This window comes from Eutrema salsugineum, unplaced genomic scaffold (genome assembly GCF_000478725.1).
Source record: "Eutrema salsugineum unplaced genomic scaffold, Eutsalg1_0 scaffold_15, whole genome shotgun sequence".
Taxonomy (NCBI): Eukaryota; Viridiplantae; Streptophyta; class Magnoliopsida; order Brassicales; family Brassicaceae; genus Eutrema; species Eutrema salsugineum.
This window is the reverse complement of record NW_006256867.1, coordinates 2,717,838-2,733,990: the sequence shown is the minus strand read 5'-3', so window position 1 is coordinate 2,733,990 and position 16,153 is coordinate 2,717,838. Positions and strand designations below refer to the sequence as shown.

At 42.1% G+C, this 16,153-nt stretch overlaps 2 protein-coding genes across 2 annotated transcripts in view; both read right to left on the bottom strand.

Moving 5' to 3' along the window:
- LOC18022088 (cytochrome P450 71B6) overlaps positions 1-3,712 on the bottom strand; it is a 7,500-nt gene extending 3,788 nt beyond the window's left edge. The window contains exon 1 of the mRNA XM_006404857.2: positions 2,728-3,712. Coding sequence (XP_006404920.2) covers positions 2,728-3,645 — 918 coding nt within the window. The 5' untranslated portion in view covers positions 3,646-3,712. The remainder of the gene's footprint in view (positions 1-2,727) is intronic.
- Positions 3,713-4,678: 966 nt separating this feature from the next.
- Positions 4,679-10,824, bottom strand: LOC112088001. The gene is given in 2 exon segments (XM_024158150.1): positions 4,679-8,629; positions 8,716-10,824. Coding segments are annotated over 2 exon segments (6,060 nt in total).
- Between the last annotated feature and the right edge of the window lie 5,329 nt (positions 10,825-16,153).

Genomic DNA, 16,153 nt, shown 5'->3' with positions numbered 1-16,153 from the left:
TAAGTGAACCTCAAGTAACACTTCGAGGGTATATCATACCTCGACTCCTCCGATTTTGCGGAAGAGTTCAATGAGATCGCTGTAGTTGATAACTGAAAATGCTTGTAATGAGACTACTGAATATTCTCCACTAATGCCATGTATAATTATTACATTTCAGTTTTAAAACGAATAATATTGTTTCTCTCAACTGCTTATTGTATAATTATTACGTTTTCAGTTTTAAAACATTTAGTGTTGTTTTTCCACTATGTGTTGTGTGTGTTGTAAAAACAACACAATATGTTTTAAAACTGATAACGTAATAATACAATAAGCTGTTGAGAGAGACAATATTATTCGTTATAAAATTGAAATGTAATAATTATACATGGCATTAGTGGAGATTATTCAGTAGTCTCACTACAAGCATTTCCAGTTATCCACTACAGCGATCTCGTCGAACTCATCCGCAAAATCAGAGGAGTCGAGGTATGATATACCCTCGAAGTGTTCCGGGAGGTTCACTTCTTTTACTTTGTCTTTGACAGACTCTTAATACAACTTAAAAAGATGTCAAAGAGTTTGACAGGTACAAGACCAATGTCATTTGGACCGCATCTGTAACATACATTCTCACACTTGTGGTTAGTATTCACTTGAGGTTATTTCCCTTTTGATGTTTGTTCAGACCGAACCCACTTGTATGAGTTCCTCCCTTTGGGGTTGTAAGTTCCTCTTCGTCCGCGAATCAATCAACAGCCATGACTCCTATTAGTTTGACTTTTTCTTTCTGGTTTCTCTACAACCGTTGCATTTGCTTCAGGTAATGCTTTGTTTCCCATAAGTCGGGAATTGTGGTTTCAGAGGAGAAGTTCATTATTCTTCTTTATTATTATGAGTATTACGATCAATTCAGAGAATCTCGTATACCCACAATTTCTATACATTTTCTGTAGGACACAATGTTACTTATCAAATGTGAGGTACGTCCTCTCGAGCATTTTTGTCTCGGTGACGGGCTTACCATAATATTTCAATTGTGAGACTATTCTCATAATAGTGAAATTGTATTCCTCAACCTTTTTAAAATCTTGAAACCTCAAGTTTTTCCACTCTTCAAGAGTATAGGAAAGGTTTATTTCCCTCTGGTTGTCAAACCTATCTTTAAGTGCTTGCCACAGCTCTGCTAGATCTTTTATGTGCGCATAGACATGCGTCACATTTTCATTTAGATATTTTCTTAAGAAAATAATCGACTTTACCTTATCTTGGGTAGACGATTTATTTCTCTCTTTTATGGTGTCGGTTAACTTTTCCGACTCTAGGTAAAATTTTGCATCGGTGATCCATGCTATGTAGTTTGCTCCAGTTATTTTGAGAGTCGAGAACTTAAACTTCTCATGTTTGCCATTTTATATTCTAAAACATAATTGCAAAAGTATCATTAGTAAGATAATAATATTGTATATTAAAATAAACTGTTTACATGAATAAATAAAGTGATTATAAAAAAAATTGCATAGAAAAGTAACATAACAATTGAGGTATACTTTTCAGGAGTAAATTCTCCAACGGCGAGACCTAAATAAAAACAAAAATTATAGTTGCCCTTAAATTTAACAACAAACGAATTATCTTTCTTATGAAATTAAAACCAAAAAATATTTGAGAGAATATATAATATTTGAGTGAGATGAATGAATGAAAGATAAGTATATTTAAAGATTGAAAACACTATTTATAGCCTTATAAAAAAGTAAAATATTTTGAAAAATTTTCTTTGTGATCGTTGGTGAGAAAATAATTAAAAAAAAATTATTCCAAAAAATTTAATAAGCAATCAGTTAAATTTATCAATTTTTTTAGATAAAAAATTTATATACAAGTGGCAGAACCTTTTTATATAATAATCTATATATAAACTGATATTTAACAACAATATTATGGTGACATAATCATCCACATTATTTAGTAAAATAATTACAAGACGACACATTCGACCATTGTAATATTAATAAAAATAAATAATTATGGAGCATTTAGCGACCATGATATAAATACGGTAAAATAATAATGCAGCGATGGCGACAAACCATCCACTATAATATTAAGTGAATAGTGGTGTATTAAACATCCACTAAAAAATAATAAATAATTATATAAATGAAATTTCTTTTATTATAGTAGTGTATATATTATAAATATATATTTAATTATAACGTAGAGTGATCGTGTTGATAACGTGTTATAATAATATGTATAATTTATTATAAAGATAAATATTTATAAATATTAAAATTTATATCTGCAAAAAATATTAATAAAAAGAGAAACGAGAAAAAAATAAGAGCGAGAGAGAAATGTTTATGTTATATGTATTCAAAGTGTATTTACTGAACGAATATATAAAAGTACAGAAGTTTGAGTTATTATGTATAAATAGTGATAGTCAACTCCACAATAATTTATCATATTTTGATATGCTTATTTTTACGAATTTCTGATGTTTGTTTATATATTACATATTTATACATTTAAATAAAATAATTATTTCTTTTAATTTTTGAGTTACTTTTCTGGAAAACAAATCGAAATCAAACCGAAAACCAAACTGAACCTGGCATTTTCTCAAACTGAACACTAAACTAAATTACCAAAAATACTGAATCCAAATCAATTTGTAGACCGGTTTTCCTACCAGAAACCAACGGGGTTTAATGTCGAAATTGAATTTAGAAACTTTACCATAAGAATAGCTCTGATGTGTTTATCAGTGATCCGTGTGGAACCGAGTTTGGTTTCTTGACTCTGCAATTTAAGCAACACGTCGATGAGATCTTCGCGATCTTCCTCCGTCTTCTTCTTCTCCCGATGATCAACAATCGCTTTCTGATAAAACGCATCGAGATCTCGAAAACTCTTCCTCCGGCTAGATTCAAGCCCGGAGATCCGATCAACGATCCACCCAAACACAGGAAAAATATCCTCCGCCGCGAATTTTCCGATCACCATGTTCGCCTCCGTGAACACCTCCAGAAACCTCTCGTTATCGATTCCGCTCCCTTGAAAACTCAATCCAAACGCCATTCGACAAGTGAAGCTCGCGACGAACCTAACAAGCTTCGCGCTCAGATCCACTGAAGATCCAGAACCAGCCGATTCGGAAACCGAGTTAACGAGTCGACTCAGCTCCTCCTCTCTGAGATTCCGAAACGAGTTGGCTCGTTTCACGGAGAAAAGCTCGAGAACGCAGAGTTTTCGAACGTCTTTGTAGTAATCTCCCCATTGAGTGAAACCAAGACCGAGCCCGTCGTAGAAGAAGCTCTTTGTGATTGATAATCTGGGGCGTGTGCAGCAATCGGAATCGTGAGCTTTCAAAACTTCCTCCGCCGTCTCCGGTGAGTGGACAACCACCGTGCGGACGCTTCCGAGGAAGACGGTGATGACGGGGCCGTATTTGAGGGAGAGATCTCTGAGGTTGCGGTGAGGGAGGCTTCCGAGCTGGTGGATGTTTCCTAAGAGAGGTAGTCTTGGTGGACATGGCGGAAGGTTTTTACGGGAAGGAAGAAGATAGGTTTTGAAGAGGATAAGAAGTGAAAGTAGAAGGAGAAAAAGCCATGGAAGCATCTCAGTGGAGATGAAGGAGAAGGGTAAAAGCGACATTTGTTGTTATCGTCTTTATCGCTTTTTCTTTGGAGGAGTGTGTGTATAATTGATTACTTGAAAACTTTCCAACTTTATATCATTACTAATATAGTCTAATTGTACTAATTTATGTTAATTTAATGAAGTTTTTGTTTGTAAGAACATATGTCGACCACAGGCAGAAAATTTTGACTTTTGTTTTTTAAATTAATGAACAAGAAAATGGAAAATGTGGATAACCTCGTGGCATTTAGATTATCCATCCATTAGAATACAGGTCAATTTGATAGATAACAATAAGTTTTTAATTGAATGTGGGTAAAAAAATTGAGATAATTAGGTTTTTTTTTGTCAAAAAATTGAGATAATTAGGTTAAAAATCGCATTTTAAAGCGTATACGAAAAATATATAGTGGTATGTAAAACCATTGATTGGGACCTTAATTTTTTAAATCTTGATTTAGAGACGTATGCGACGAAGTAACACGCGCTTGACACTGATGTTGTGACTTTTATTGGGCCGGGGCAACGTAAGCATGATCTTCAATGAAATGAGATGCAATTCTTCTTTTTTTTGGGCAACATGAAATGAGATGCATTTCATTCTCTTAATTTTAATGCTTGGTTTGGTTGCTAGCCTAAAACTTAAATATTTGGATCGCCAATAAATAGAAGAGAATTATTTCTCAAAAGATCATAATCTTTTCTTTGAAAGAGACTTGTATTGATATTAGCTTGGAATAACAGAAGAAAACAAGAAAATTTTACCCAAGAATTCGCTTTTTGAATGCCATTTTTTCTAATACACAACTAAGAATGCTAGTTTTTTAACTACACAACCGTAAGAAAAAAAACATGATAATTAATAATAAAATAGAAACTGATCGATTTGAATTTAATCTCCATCGGGCCTGCTTAATTAAGCTTCGAAGATAAAATTGTTTTTCTGCCATTAAAACTGACCGAACAAATTATTGAATTCGTGGCCCCATTCTTTTTTTTTGTTCAAACTTTAAACTTTATTAACTCATAAAACATCGTCTAAAAGAGCTCAAAAAGCTTCTTTGGCTACAGAATCCGCCACGGTATTAAGAGTCCGGGGGATATAAGCAATAGAGAAAGCAGAAAAGGATATCGTCAACAGACGAATATCGGAAACAATAGCATGGATCTCATTAAGGGATTCCTGAGATTGGAGAGAATTCACGATGGACAAACAGTCCGAAAGCACTTGAATCTCTTCACATCCTCGTTCAGTCGCCAGGAGGAGAGCCTCGCGGATAGCCCAGGCTTCAGCTGCAAGAGCTGAGGAGACATGGCGCCGAGAGCTCGAGAAAGTGAGTGTTTGGTTCTCTTCTTTGAAGTTGAAGACGATTCCCAACCCACACGAACGAGACATCGCATCCCAAGCTGCATCCACGTTGCAGCTGAAATTAGCGAGTTCCAAGGCGGGTGGCGCTTCAGGTGATGTATGCGGCAAGCGGGGAGCTGTTTCCTGAGATGCCTGCCAAATTCGCGCATCCGAGATCGCTTTCGTGAGTACTTCTTGTACAGAGAAGACTGTATCTGCGAAAATTCGTCGGTTGCGAGCTGTCCAGAGATTCCAACAGATCCAAGCGGGGAGTGAGGCCGCAAATAATCCTGATGGTGGAAGGCTGGTTAGAGAAGGGATTCTATCCAAAAACTCCAGAACATGGACCGTTGTGAGGTGGTGTCTTTCCCGAATCGGTGCTAAATCCCAAACCCCTCGAGCAAACTGACAGTCGCGAATAACATGTGTAATCGTTTCTGGTGCACCACAGATCTTACAGGCAAAATCAACTTGAATTCCTCTGTTGACCAGTTGGACACCGACCGGGAGAGCTTCAGCGGCAGCTTTCCATAGGAAGTGTTTGATCTTAGGAGCGGTGCGAAGTTTCCATATGTTCTTCTGCCAATTAAACGCTCTTTGGAGGTCGGGGATATGGTCTGCTGAGGCGATGCCATAGCCCGAACGGACAGCATATTTACCATTCTTAGAAGGTAACCATACCAGTCTGTCTGGCGGGCGAGAGGCGCTGAGTGGGAGGAGTCGAATCAAGTGTTCGCAGTCAGGGATGATTTCCTGGATTCGCCTCCAGTTCCAGGTATTCTCGGCTTGATCTATGAGGTCTGATACTAGTAGGTCTTTAGTCTCCAGCGTAGGAGGTCCAACCGGGCGAAGCGGTAGTGATGTGCTTAGCCATGGGTCATCCCAAACACGTATGGACTCGCCATTGCCTATCAGCCATCCCATTCCATGTCGAAGAATTTCCCTGCCAGCAATGATGCTCCTCCAACCATGGGACGGGTTAGAGGGGGGAACACAGTCCATGAAGGAAACAGAATGACAATATTTACCCAGTAGAACTCTCGATAACAAAGCCTGGGGGTGAGAAATAAGGCGCGCTCCAATCTTGGCCAGCAAAGCATCATTAAAGCGTTCAATGTCTCGAAAACCCAGTCCGCCCGCATTCAAGGGAGTTGTAAGTCTATTCCACGAAACCCATCTCATTTTCCTCTGATCCGGTTTGTCGTCCCACCAGAATCTAGTAAGAACCGATTGGATTTGCTTACAGAGGGACTTGGGGAGTTTAAAACAAGACATAGCATACGAGGGCATCGACGCAAGTACTGATTTAAGAAGCACTTGTTTCCCAGCAGCCGAAAGGAATCGAGACGCCCAGCTAAATGAGCGTTGTCGAATTCGGTCCACTTGACTCGCGAAGATGTCCCTCTTTTTCCTGCCAAAATCCTCCGGAAGTCCTAGGTATTTCCCCGCGCCTCCTTCATTGTGAATGTGGAGGATACGTTTAGCCGCTGCTCGTTGGTTGCGGTGCGTCTTGGCTGAGAACGTGATGGAGGATTTGGCAAGATTTATGCGTTGCCCCGAAGCTTCTTCATAACGTCTCAGGATAGAGGAGAGGACTGCACATGATGAGGGATCCGATTTGCAGAAGAACATGGTATCATCTGCAAATAGGAGGTGATTAACCTGGGGGCTATTGCGGGATACCCGAATACCCACCAGTGAGCCATTTTCTTGGGATTTTCGGCAGAGCCCTGCTAGAACTTCTGTGCAGAGGATGAAGAGGTAGGGGGATAGGGGATCTCCTTGCCTAAGCCCCCTGGATGGTAGAACTCTTCCTTGCGGTCCGCCATTGATGAGGAATGAGTAGGAAACTGTCCTCACGCACTCCATTACCCAGTTGATCCATTTATGGTGGAAACCCAGGCGATCTAGAACGGCTCTAAGGAAACCCCACTCTATTCTGTCATATGCCTTGCTCATATCCGTTTTAACAGCCATGAAGCACCTCTTTTTCGCCTCTGAGGTACGAAGGTAATGAAGGGTTTCATGGGTTATCAAGACATTATCGGATATAGCTCTATTAGGAACAAAGGCAGATTGTGTCTCAGAAATGAGACGTGGGAGGATCGTTTGAAGCCGTTTCGTAAGAATCTTAGCAACGATCTTGTAGTAAACGTTGCAGAGCGCGATAGGTCGATAATCGGCCACCTTCCTAGGGCCCAAAATCTTTGGGATTAGACGAATGTGTGTCTCATTTTGTCGAGTCGGGAAAGATCCAGACTGGAAAAACTCTTGGATTTCTTAAACAACATCTGGGCCAATGATGGGCCAGTAAGTGTGAAAGAAACCAGCAGAGAATCCGTTTAGCCCCGGGGCCTTGCTGGGATGAATGGATTTGACTGCTGAGTGGATCTCGGCGGGGTCAGGGATCCTAATAAGTCGAGCATTAGTCTCCTCGTCCAGTTGAGGATCTAAAACGTCCTGGACAAGAGAAAAATCAGAGTTACTTTGTGAGGAGAAGATATCCTGGAAGTACTCCGAGATAATACGGGAGAAGTCATGCTCCTCGTGAAAAGCTGTTCCCGTATTATCCTCCAGGACCGTGAATCTGTTACATGTCCGCCGGTTACGTGTAACAGCATGAAAGTACCCTGTGTTGCGATCGCCACTCTGCAGCCATAGAACACGGCTCCTTTGCTTCCAAAATTGCTCCTCAGCCTTATATGCTCTCTCGAGAGTAGCAGTGCAACGACCTATCACTTCTGGGTCAGGTGAATCAGCAGAGAGCGCCCTCTCTAGCTCCGTCTGAGTGTCCGAAATAAGCTTCGCGCTGTTCATATTTTGATCCTTGACCCATCTGATTATCTCGCGACGACAGTTCGTAATCTTAGCAACCACAGATTTATGATCTGAATTGTTCCAAACTTGGCCAATCAGAGTCATGATCTCTTCTTTCTCGCGAAGTCTATTGTCGAAGTGGAAGATACCTTTTCGCTTTACTCGGGAGTCATCGAGGAAAGTGACTAGGGGACGGTGGTCGGATCCTTCGTATCGCAAGTACTCCGATCTTCCAGAAGGGAAAGACTCCAACCACTCATCATTGCAGACCGAACGGTCTAAGCGTGCTCGAACAAAGTGATCATAGCGCATCCCCCGCCAGGACAACGGATTACCGGAGAAGTTAACATCCCATAAACCATTTTGGGAGATGAATCTACGGAAATTAATGAACAAGCTTTCATGTCTTCTAGGGCCTCCGCGCTTCTCTGAATTATCCAGAATCTCGTTGAAATCACCCGAGAGAAGCCAGGCCAAATTTCTATTAGCGCCCAATTCCGAAATTTGGTTCCAAACCTCTTGTCGTCTTTGGCATACCGGGTGACCATAGACGAAGGTAAGAAAGAATGATTTCGCCTTGAACATTATTTTGGTGTCTATGAAGTTCGGGGAAGAAGATAGAGTCTCCAGATGTGTATCTTTCTTCCAAAAGAGAGCAAGACCACCACTAAGTCCAATCGGAGGAACCGTAAACCTGTTATCGTAACCCATCCACTGAAATACGCTGAAAACAACATCATCTTGGTTTTTTGTTTCAGCGAGAAACATAATGTCCGGGAAGAGACTCAATCTCAATTCCCTTAGACGTCGAACTGTCAAGTAGTTTCCAATCCCCTGAGAGTTCCAACAGGTTGTAATCATTGAGTTGCAGATGGTTTTTGGGCAACCATCAAGCCCTTACAAGCAGAAGGCACTAAGACCTTAGAAATAGAAGCGACAAGTTCGCCTTTAGAGGCATCCACATTAGAAAGAGAAGTAGAAACCGATGCAATCCTGGACGTCTTTTGGGAGGGTTGTTTGTTCGTCTCAACTCGAAGCTTCTTTCTCGGTGAGATTTTCTTCGAGACCGTTCTACGTTTAGCTCGACCATTCTGGCTTGGACTGTTCGGTGCTAGTTTCTTGGAGATTGCGCGTGATGAGCTTTTAGTAGCAGGATTTGACGAAGCTTTAGAAAGTCTCCTTTTGGGAGTAGATTTCTTCGGTATCTCCAGCCGCTGTTTAACAGGAATGGTGCGTGGGCCTAACCTGAAAGTCACCGGAATCTTCTCTCCATTCAGAGGAGGAAGATCCGGTATTGTAGCTTCAGATGAATTCTCTGATGAATCATGTCGACGCTGAAATTTGTTCTTGGAGTGAGATGCAGTGGAGATGTGGAGTTGAGATTCCTCAACCTGCTCGGGAGGGTCCAAGAGGTCATCTTTTTCCACCCAATCTGGATCTCCAATGATGTTCCCCAAAACAGCTACAGAGGGGAGAGAGTTCTCCTGGAAATCTCGTGGATCCTCAATTCTGTCTAAAGCTGATCGTCGAAGTTTGTTAGAAGGAGGGTTGAGTCGCTCCTGGCTTTTGGAAACTTGCGAGATGAGTCGTGAAGACGACACAAGCTTGTCTGAGTTCTGGTCTGGGAGGAGTTTGCGACGCGAGCTCGGGGAGTCTCTAGCAGGAGATCGCGATCGGGACCTCCACTGGGGTATTGGGTACGAGGATGATCCATGGTGAGTCATGCGCTGCTTTCGTCCATCATCCTCTCTTCCATGGAGTTGGAGTTGGAGGTCACCTCGAGAGAGATTCTTGTTAGTCACGAGTTGGGCAGGTGGAGACCTGCGTCGATAGCTCATATCACCCTGTTCATATCGATAAGAATCAGAGGATTTGTAGCTACGGGAAGCTGTACGACGAGGAGGAGAGTTTCTACGGTGAGTGGTGGGCTTACGGTGATCATCAAGCGGACCAGCTCTGGAATTTGGTGCCGCAATATAACGATCAGAAGAGCGCCGCTTTGGTGATCGAGGTAGACGACGAGGCGGTGATCTTCGCTGTGGCGAGCGAGAGGGGTGACACGGAGGTGATCGAGAACGTCTGCGGGGAGGAGTGCGAGAGATACGTCGGTGGTGACCTTGATCATGGCGATCCCGAGAATGGTGGATGGCATTCCGAGTTGCTGTAGTCATCATATCATCGCGGTGAGGCAGAGGAGCATATTCCAACGAAGGAAGCATATTCCGACGAGGAGGAACTTGGGCCGGGTGCTCCGATCGAGTTGTGGGAGGCTTACTTCTTCTTGCTTCCTTTTTAAGGCGATCTTCCTCCAGGCGCTGTAGCGTTTGTTGGTTATTAATATGGTGGTTTGGCGGGTCAGAGTCTAGATTCTTGGAGAGCTGCGGGCAATGTTCCTTCTCATGTCCCAGCGACATACAGTGAAAGCAATGCTTCTCCAATCTGATATACTCGAATATAACCGATACCTCTATTCCAGATGGGAACTGAATCGCTTTTTTCTTGATTAATGGTTTTAAGGCATCAATGTGGACTCTAACCATAGCTTCCTCTATATCATGAGATTCGTAAATCCCCAACACATTACCTATTGCCTTAAGGTTATTTTCAGTACAGCAGTGATTGGGAATGCCGTGTACTCTGACCCAGAAAGTAATTAGCGAGGGAAAGGAGTCTGAGATTACCGGTTCCCATCGTTGGAGCACAAACATCCATCTTTTGAAGTGGAACGGTGCCTCGTTAAGCACAGCTTGAAGGTCGCTTTCTGATCTGAATTTGAACTGAAATTTCTCTGGACCAAGATCCCGGCCAACCAGTTTCTCCTCCATCCGCCATACCTGAGGCATAAAACCGATTAAGGCCTTAGGTTTTTGGACACTTGGGTTCAGGACTCTTCCAATCAGAGTGAGCTTGTTTGCTTCGATCAATACTGGGTTAGCTTCATCCGGGAGGCAGATCGGGGGGTCACGAATCCAGCGGTGTGACGCGGCGATGTCTTTGCCCTTCTCTTCACGGGTGAAACGTCGAAGCATCTCTGTGTGTGGGGCAAGCAAGAGACGAAGGGGTTGAAGATGACGGTGTAGCGAGCGACGAAAAGGACTGCAAAATACAGTAAGGAAAAAACGCCAAAGCAGCGTATAAGGGACGTGAGGGGTACGCAGGTGGCAGAGCAAAACGGCGGCGAGATCTTGGTTTCACAAGAAGAGAGGCAAAGTCGCCTTTTCAGGAACCCTAGAGCGCCGCATCCTGCCCTACCACACTCATATAATTTCCGTGGCCCCATTCAAATTGAGCTTTTAACAACATGCTCCATAAAAAAAATGATAGTATTGATCTCTCCTTAGTGGAGGAACTTGATAGAATTATCCCCGAATAATCTCTGCAAAAATAGGAAGTTGGTGGAAATGATCTCTCCATATATAAGAACTTAGATGGAAACGATCTCTCCTTTCATAGCCAATCTTTTTTTTTGGATGAAATATAATGGCAAATCTTTTAGAAACAAAGATTCCCTATTTCAACTATGGGACCAAAAATATCAAATACTTGGTGGATCATTAGACAATAATATAGTAAAATGGTTGGTAGTGTAACTATGGCAGACTGAGACAGCCAGTAGCATGTTAAACGTGCGACTTCCGTTTCAAGTGGGTAGGTTTTCTACGCTGCTTCTTTGTTCTCTTTATTTATTGAGTAATTTTAATTTTCTACATTGAATATTCATTTTTCATACGTATAAAAAATCCAGAATAATACTCTCTCCGTTTCATAATAAGTGTCGTTTTAGATTTCATTTTTTGTTTTAAAAAGAATGTCATTTTACATTTTTATTGTAACTTTTTACTCTTATTTCATGTTTTATCCCTCATTTAAAGATAATAGTATTTGTAATTAATTGTTATAAAAGTATATTAATTAGGGGTATATTTGTATATTTTATTAATTTTTTAATCTGTGTAATAATTGCCAAAACCCATAATAATAATAATAATAATTGACATCTTACTTGATTCGATTATCAACATTTTTATATCTCACAGAACAATACATTTTGATCCAATTAAACTTGATCTTATAAGAGCATGTACATCAATAAACCCTTTCATGGAGTTCACTGGAATTTTTTAATATATTTTTTTTTATCAAAACAGTTAAGAATCATTCTTTTTTTTCTTCCTCCATTGATGAACTTCATAAGAGTTCTTAACAGTTTAAAATTAATATTTTATGCTAGCTTGCCAATCACTCTCCTCTGTTTTCTGATGCATACTTTCGCTCTGTTTTCCGATGCTTGTTTTGGAGAGCTGATCCTTTCTTTATGCAGTACCTGTTCTGCAATGTCTGACCGAAGATTCCTATAGCTGTTGCTATCTTCCGTCATGGTTGTAGTACTCGTTGATACTTCCATCGTTACCAAATTTTTGATTTGCACTTTCCCTGCCACAAAAACTATCTTAGAGCCAACGCAGAATCTAGTCAAAACCAGCTAACTAATATATTAACGTTTCGGTTGCTCTTTATCACAGAGAGAAGATTGAAAGTTTACAGGCAATGAATGTTTGGTATAAAAACTAATACTACACACGAAGAAATGTAAAGCTGTTTTAACACCACAACGAAAATACTTGGAGAGCAAAATGATTAATGGATGCTTATGTGCCATCGATTATTAACAAATAGAGAAGAGAAACTTCAAGTATGAGTTAAGTTTAATAAAGGGAATGCATGATCAATACCTGTAGCTTAAGTCCAAGCTCGCGTATTGTTGGTGTTGGATTTAGCCCAAATCCAGCCCATAAAGCACTTTGAGTGAACAAACCATTATAAGGGAAGTTTTGGGCCCTATATGTCCGTAACTAAGGCAAGGAAATCATCTCCTAGGAATATTATACTCAAGTACAAGTCAATCTAAGAGGAGATCGCGGAGATCTCGGAGAAGAAGAGGTCGTGGAGAGATAGATAAGAGGAGATCGCGGAGATCTCGGAGAAGGAGAGAACGTATCAACCCACGGATCTCGGAACAGTTCGTCTCGTTCTATTTAGTATGTTTCGTTCTCTTTAGTATAAATAGGAGTTGAATCTCTTGTAAAGGGCATCCAATCTTTAGCACAAAAACACTTTGTAAACATTCATCTTTCATCAATACAATCCAAATTCGTCGATCTTTGTCTTTATTTTTACATCGCTCTTACCAGAATTCTTGCCCAAATTCTTCTACCACAAAATCAACACACTAAATCCTTGAGTGTGGGGAAGAAACAAAGAAATTCTTACACCTGAGACCGATCTCAAAGACAAGTAAGAACGAAATGGATCCCAGAAACGTTGAAACATCTGGCTCAAAGACAAGCTCCGGCCTCGCACTAAACTTCCGCATCGCAGGACGATCTGGAGGTGCCGAGATCACCGATCCACAAAGCTCGTCTGCCCATAAACAGACAAACGAGCCGAGCGTCGCAAATCCGACAACCAGCTCGACTCAAACTGTTTCTTCGAGCGCGATGCGAACTACCGGCATGCCCGCCGTGTCACGTTCGGAGTCCGGAACGGCCCCAATATTCACATATTCGCGGACCTGGACAAGATTTGGAATTCCAACGATCGGATCCAGCAGTTTGAATCGAACTGAATCCGTCCGGGCCGGATCGTCTCAGACAGTACCCGGCGACGACCTAGCGGAATTTCGAAGGATGCTAGCCTTCTTGGCAGAACAAGCCCGCGAGCAACGAGCTATTCTCACACGAAATGAGAAAGAGATAGCTAACTTGCGACGAGCGGACACAACCAACTCAGTCTCAGGGCGAAGATCACGACGATCTATCCGAAGAGGAAGATCGAAGTCCGCCCCCGACTACTCGATTGGAGTTCGAACACCTCGCAAATGACAATCTGTCAGCACAGTTCGTCACTCCGTCGCAAACTAACAACACCCCAATATTTAGTGAGATAGTCAGTCATCTGCCGATACTCGGATCCGGAACAACGGAGCACTAAACACCTGCAGTAGACGATTGTCGAAATCAGCTATCAACACCTCTATTCTTCCGCGGATCCCAAGGTCGTAGTACGAACCGTGCTAACCCGTCAACCGACAGGCGATCTAACGAAGAACGGATTGCCGACGACACTTTCCAACCGTAAGTCAGCAACAAGGAAACGCGCGCAATAAGAAGCGCGCGGAGGACCCTCCAAATATCATAGATCCGCGATCTATAAACAACTTCGATGCGCTCCAGCGATACATGGAAGCAAACTACGCCGAGCTAAAACGTATGTACGCCGTAGTACATAAAGCAACGAGTGTGGCTCCTGATATAGATCGCGTGCTGGACGAAACTAGAAGGACCCCCTTCACCGATCGCATAGCTAACGCTAAGATCAAGGACACTGGGAAAATGCGGTTCCCAGAATATAATGGAACAGCAGATCCCTTAGCTCACCTCAGAGCTTTTAGGCTCTCCGTAGCCCGAGCTCATCTCAACGATGAGGAAAAAGAAGCAGGCTATTGCCGGCTTTTCGCCAAAAATCTAGTCGGATCCGCCCTAGAATGGTTCGCCGGACTAGAAGAAGGATCCATTGACAATTTCCAGCAGCTCGGTTCGGCCTTTCTTAAGCACTATTCGGTGTTCATAATGTCCAAGGCCACGGAAGCCGACCTATGGACCTGCAGACAGAATCACCAGGAGCCCCTGCGGTCTTACTTGGCTAGGTTCAAAGAAATAAAATCCAGGATATCCGAACTAAATGAGGGAGTAGCACTCTCCGCACTCAAACAAGGGCTATGGTTCGACTCACCTTTCAGACAGGAACTATCGGTTCGCTGTCCGGTGTCTCTAGACGACGCTTTGCATCGAGCTTCGAGCTTCGCTCGCTACGAGAAAGAACAAAACGTCCTCCGAGAACAGTTCGAAGCCGGGCTACTGACACCCTACCTCTCCACCTTTGCAGACACGGACTCCCTTATGAGATCGTGACATACATTAGTTCTAAGTATCCGCCGGACCCTTCTGTCCGGAAAACGGAGAACTTAACAAAGAATGGCTAAGAGATCGGCAAGGTGTGATCAAAGAACAAAGAGATCGAATCCTTGTCCGAATCTAGAGTTACCAGCAGGCCGCGACCCGCTACTATAATTCTGGTGTAAAACACCTGAGCTTTAGTATTGGCAATCTCTTGCTACACAAGGTATTCGATAACACTAAAGAGTGTGGCACCAACAAGCTGTGCTCTAACTGGGAAGGTCCTTACGGGATCGTCGAAGTAGTCTGCAGCGGTGTCTACAAACTCGCGAACATCAGAACCGGGGTGCCAGAGATAAGAACGTGGAATGTTATAAATCTCAAACATTACCACCTCCGAGCACCGACAATAATCGAACTACATTCAGGCTTGATCCCTTGACGGGGTACGTACGCAGCTCAACACCGAGTCCAGCCACTATCTTTTCTTACATACTTAGTCAAAATTATAAAATGTATGTAACATCACGTTTGTGAATAGAAACCCTTATTCCAAAACTCGCTCACTTCAAGATCTCTTAAAACGATCTTATAGCTCGAGGCCCCGAGCCCGCTAAGTAACGATTGAGCCGAACAATCTCAGCTTAGTTCGCTATCATATTGGGTAATTAATAGTCATATTTTATAGCTCGCTAAACGATAACGAACTCTACCAAAGTAGATTAAAAAGTCGTTATCCGCAGTAAACTATCATAAATCGATCTAAACAGAACGATCATCAAGCTCGTAGCTCGCTGAGTAACTTGGCGCCTACAAAATAAAAGTTACTATCACAGTTCGCTACTCGCTACTTGACACCATAACGCGATCTCTCTAAAACGATCGTATGGTCACAACTTATAAAACTTCGGCACATTTTAAACAAAGAGCATTTATAATGCCTTGTTCGAAATCCTGATCCAATGATCAAAAATCACGCGATATAGGTCGTTCAGGTCCCATGGGGTGAAAAATTCTCCATAAAATAGTCCGCCCCTTTAGTTCGTTTCTCACTAAACGGGCTGGGGAGCAATTGTTGGTGTTGGATTTAGCCCAAATCCAGCCCATAAAGCACTTTGAGTGAACAAACCATTATAAGGGAAGTTTTGGGCCATGTATGCCCGTAACTAAGGCAAGGAAAGCATCTCCAAGGAATATACTCAAGTACAAGTCAATCTAAGAGGAGATCGCGGAGATCTCGGAGAAGAAGAGGTCGTGGAGAGATAGATAAGAGGAGATCGCGGAGATCTCGGAGAAGGAGAGAACGTATCAACCCGCGGATCTCGGAACAGTTCATCTCGTTCTATTTAGTATGTTTCGTTCTATTTAGTATAAATAGGAGTTGAATCTCTTGTAAAGGGCA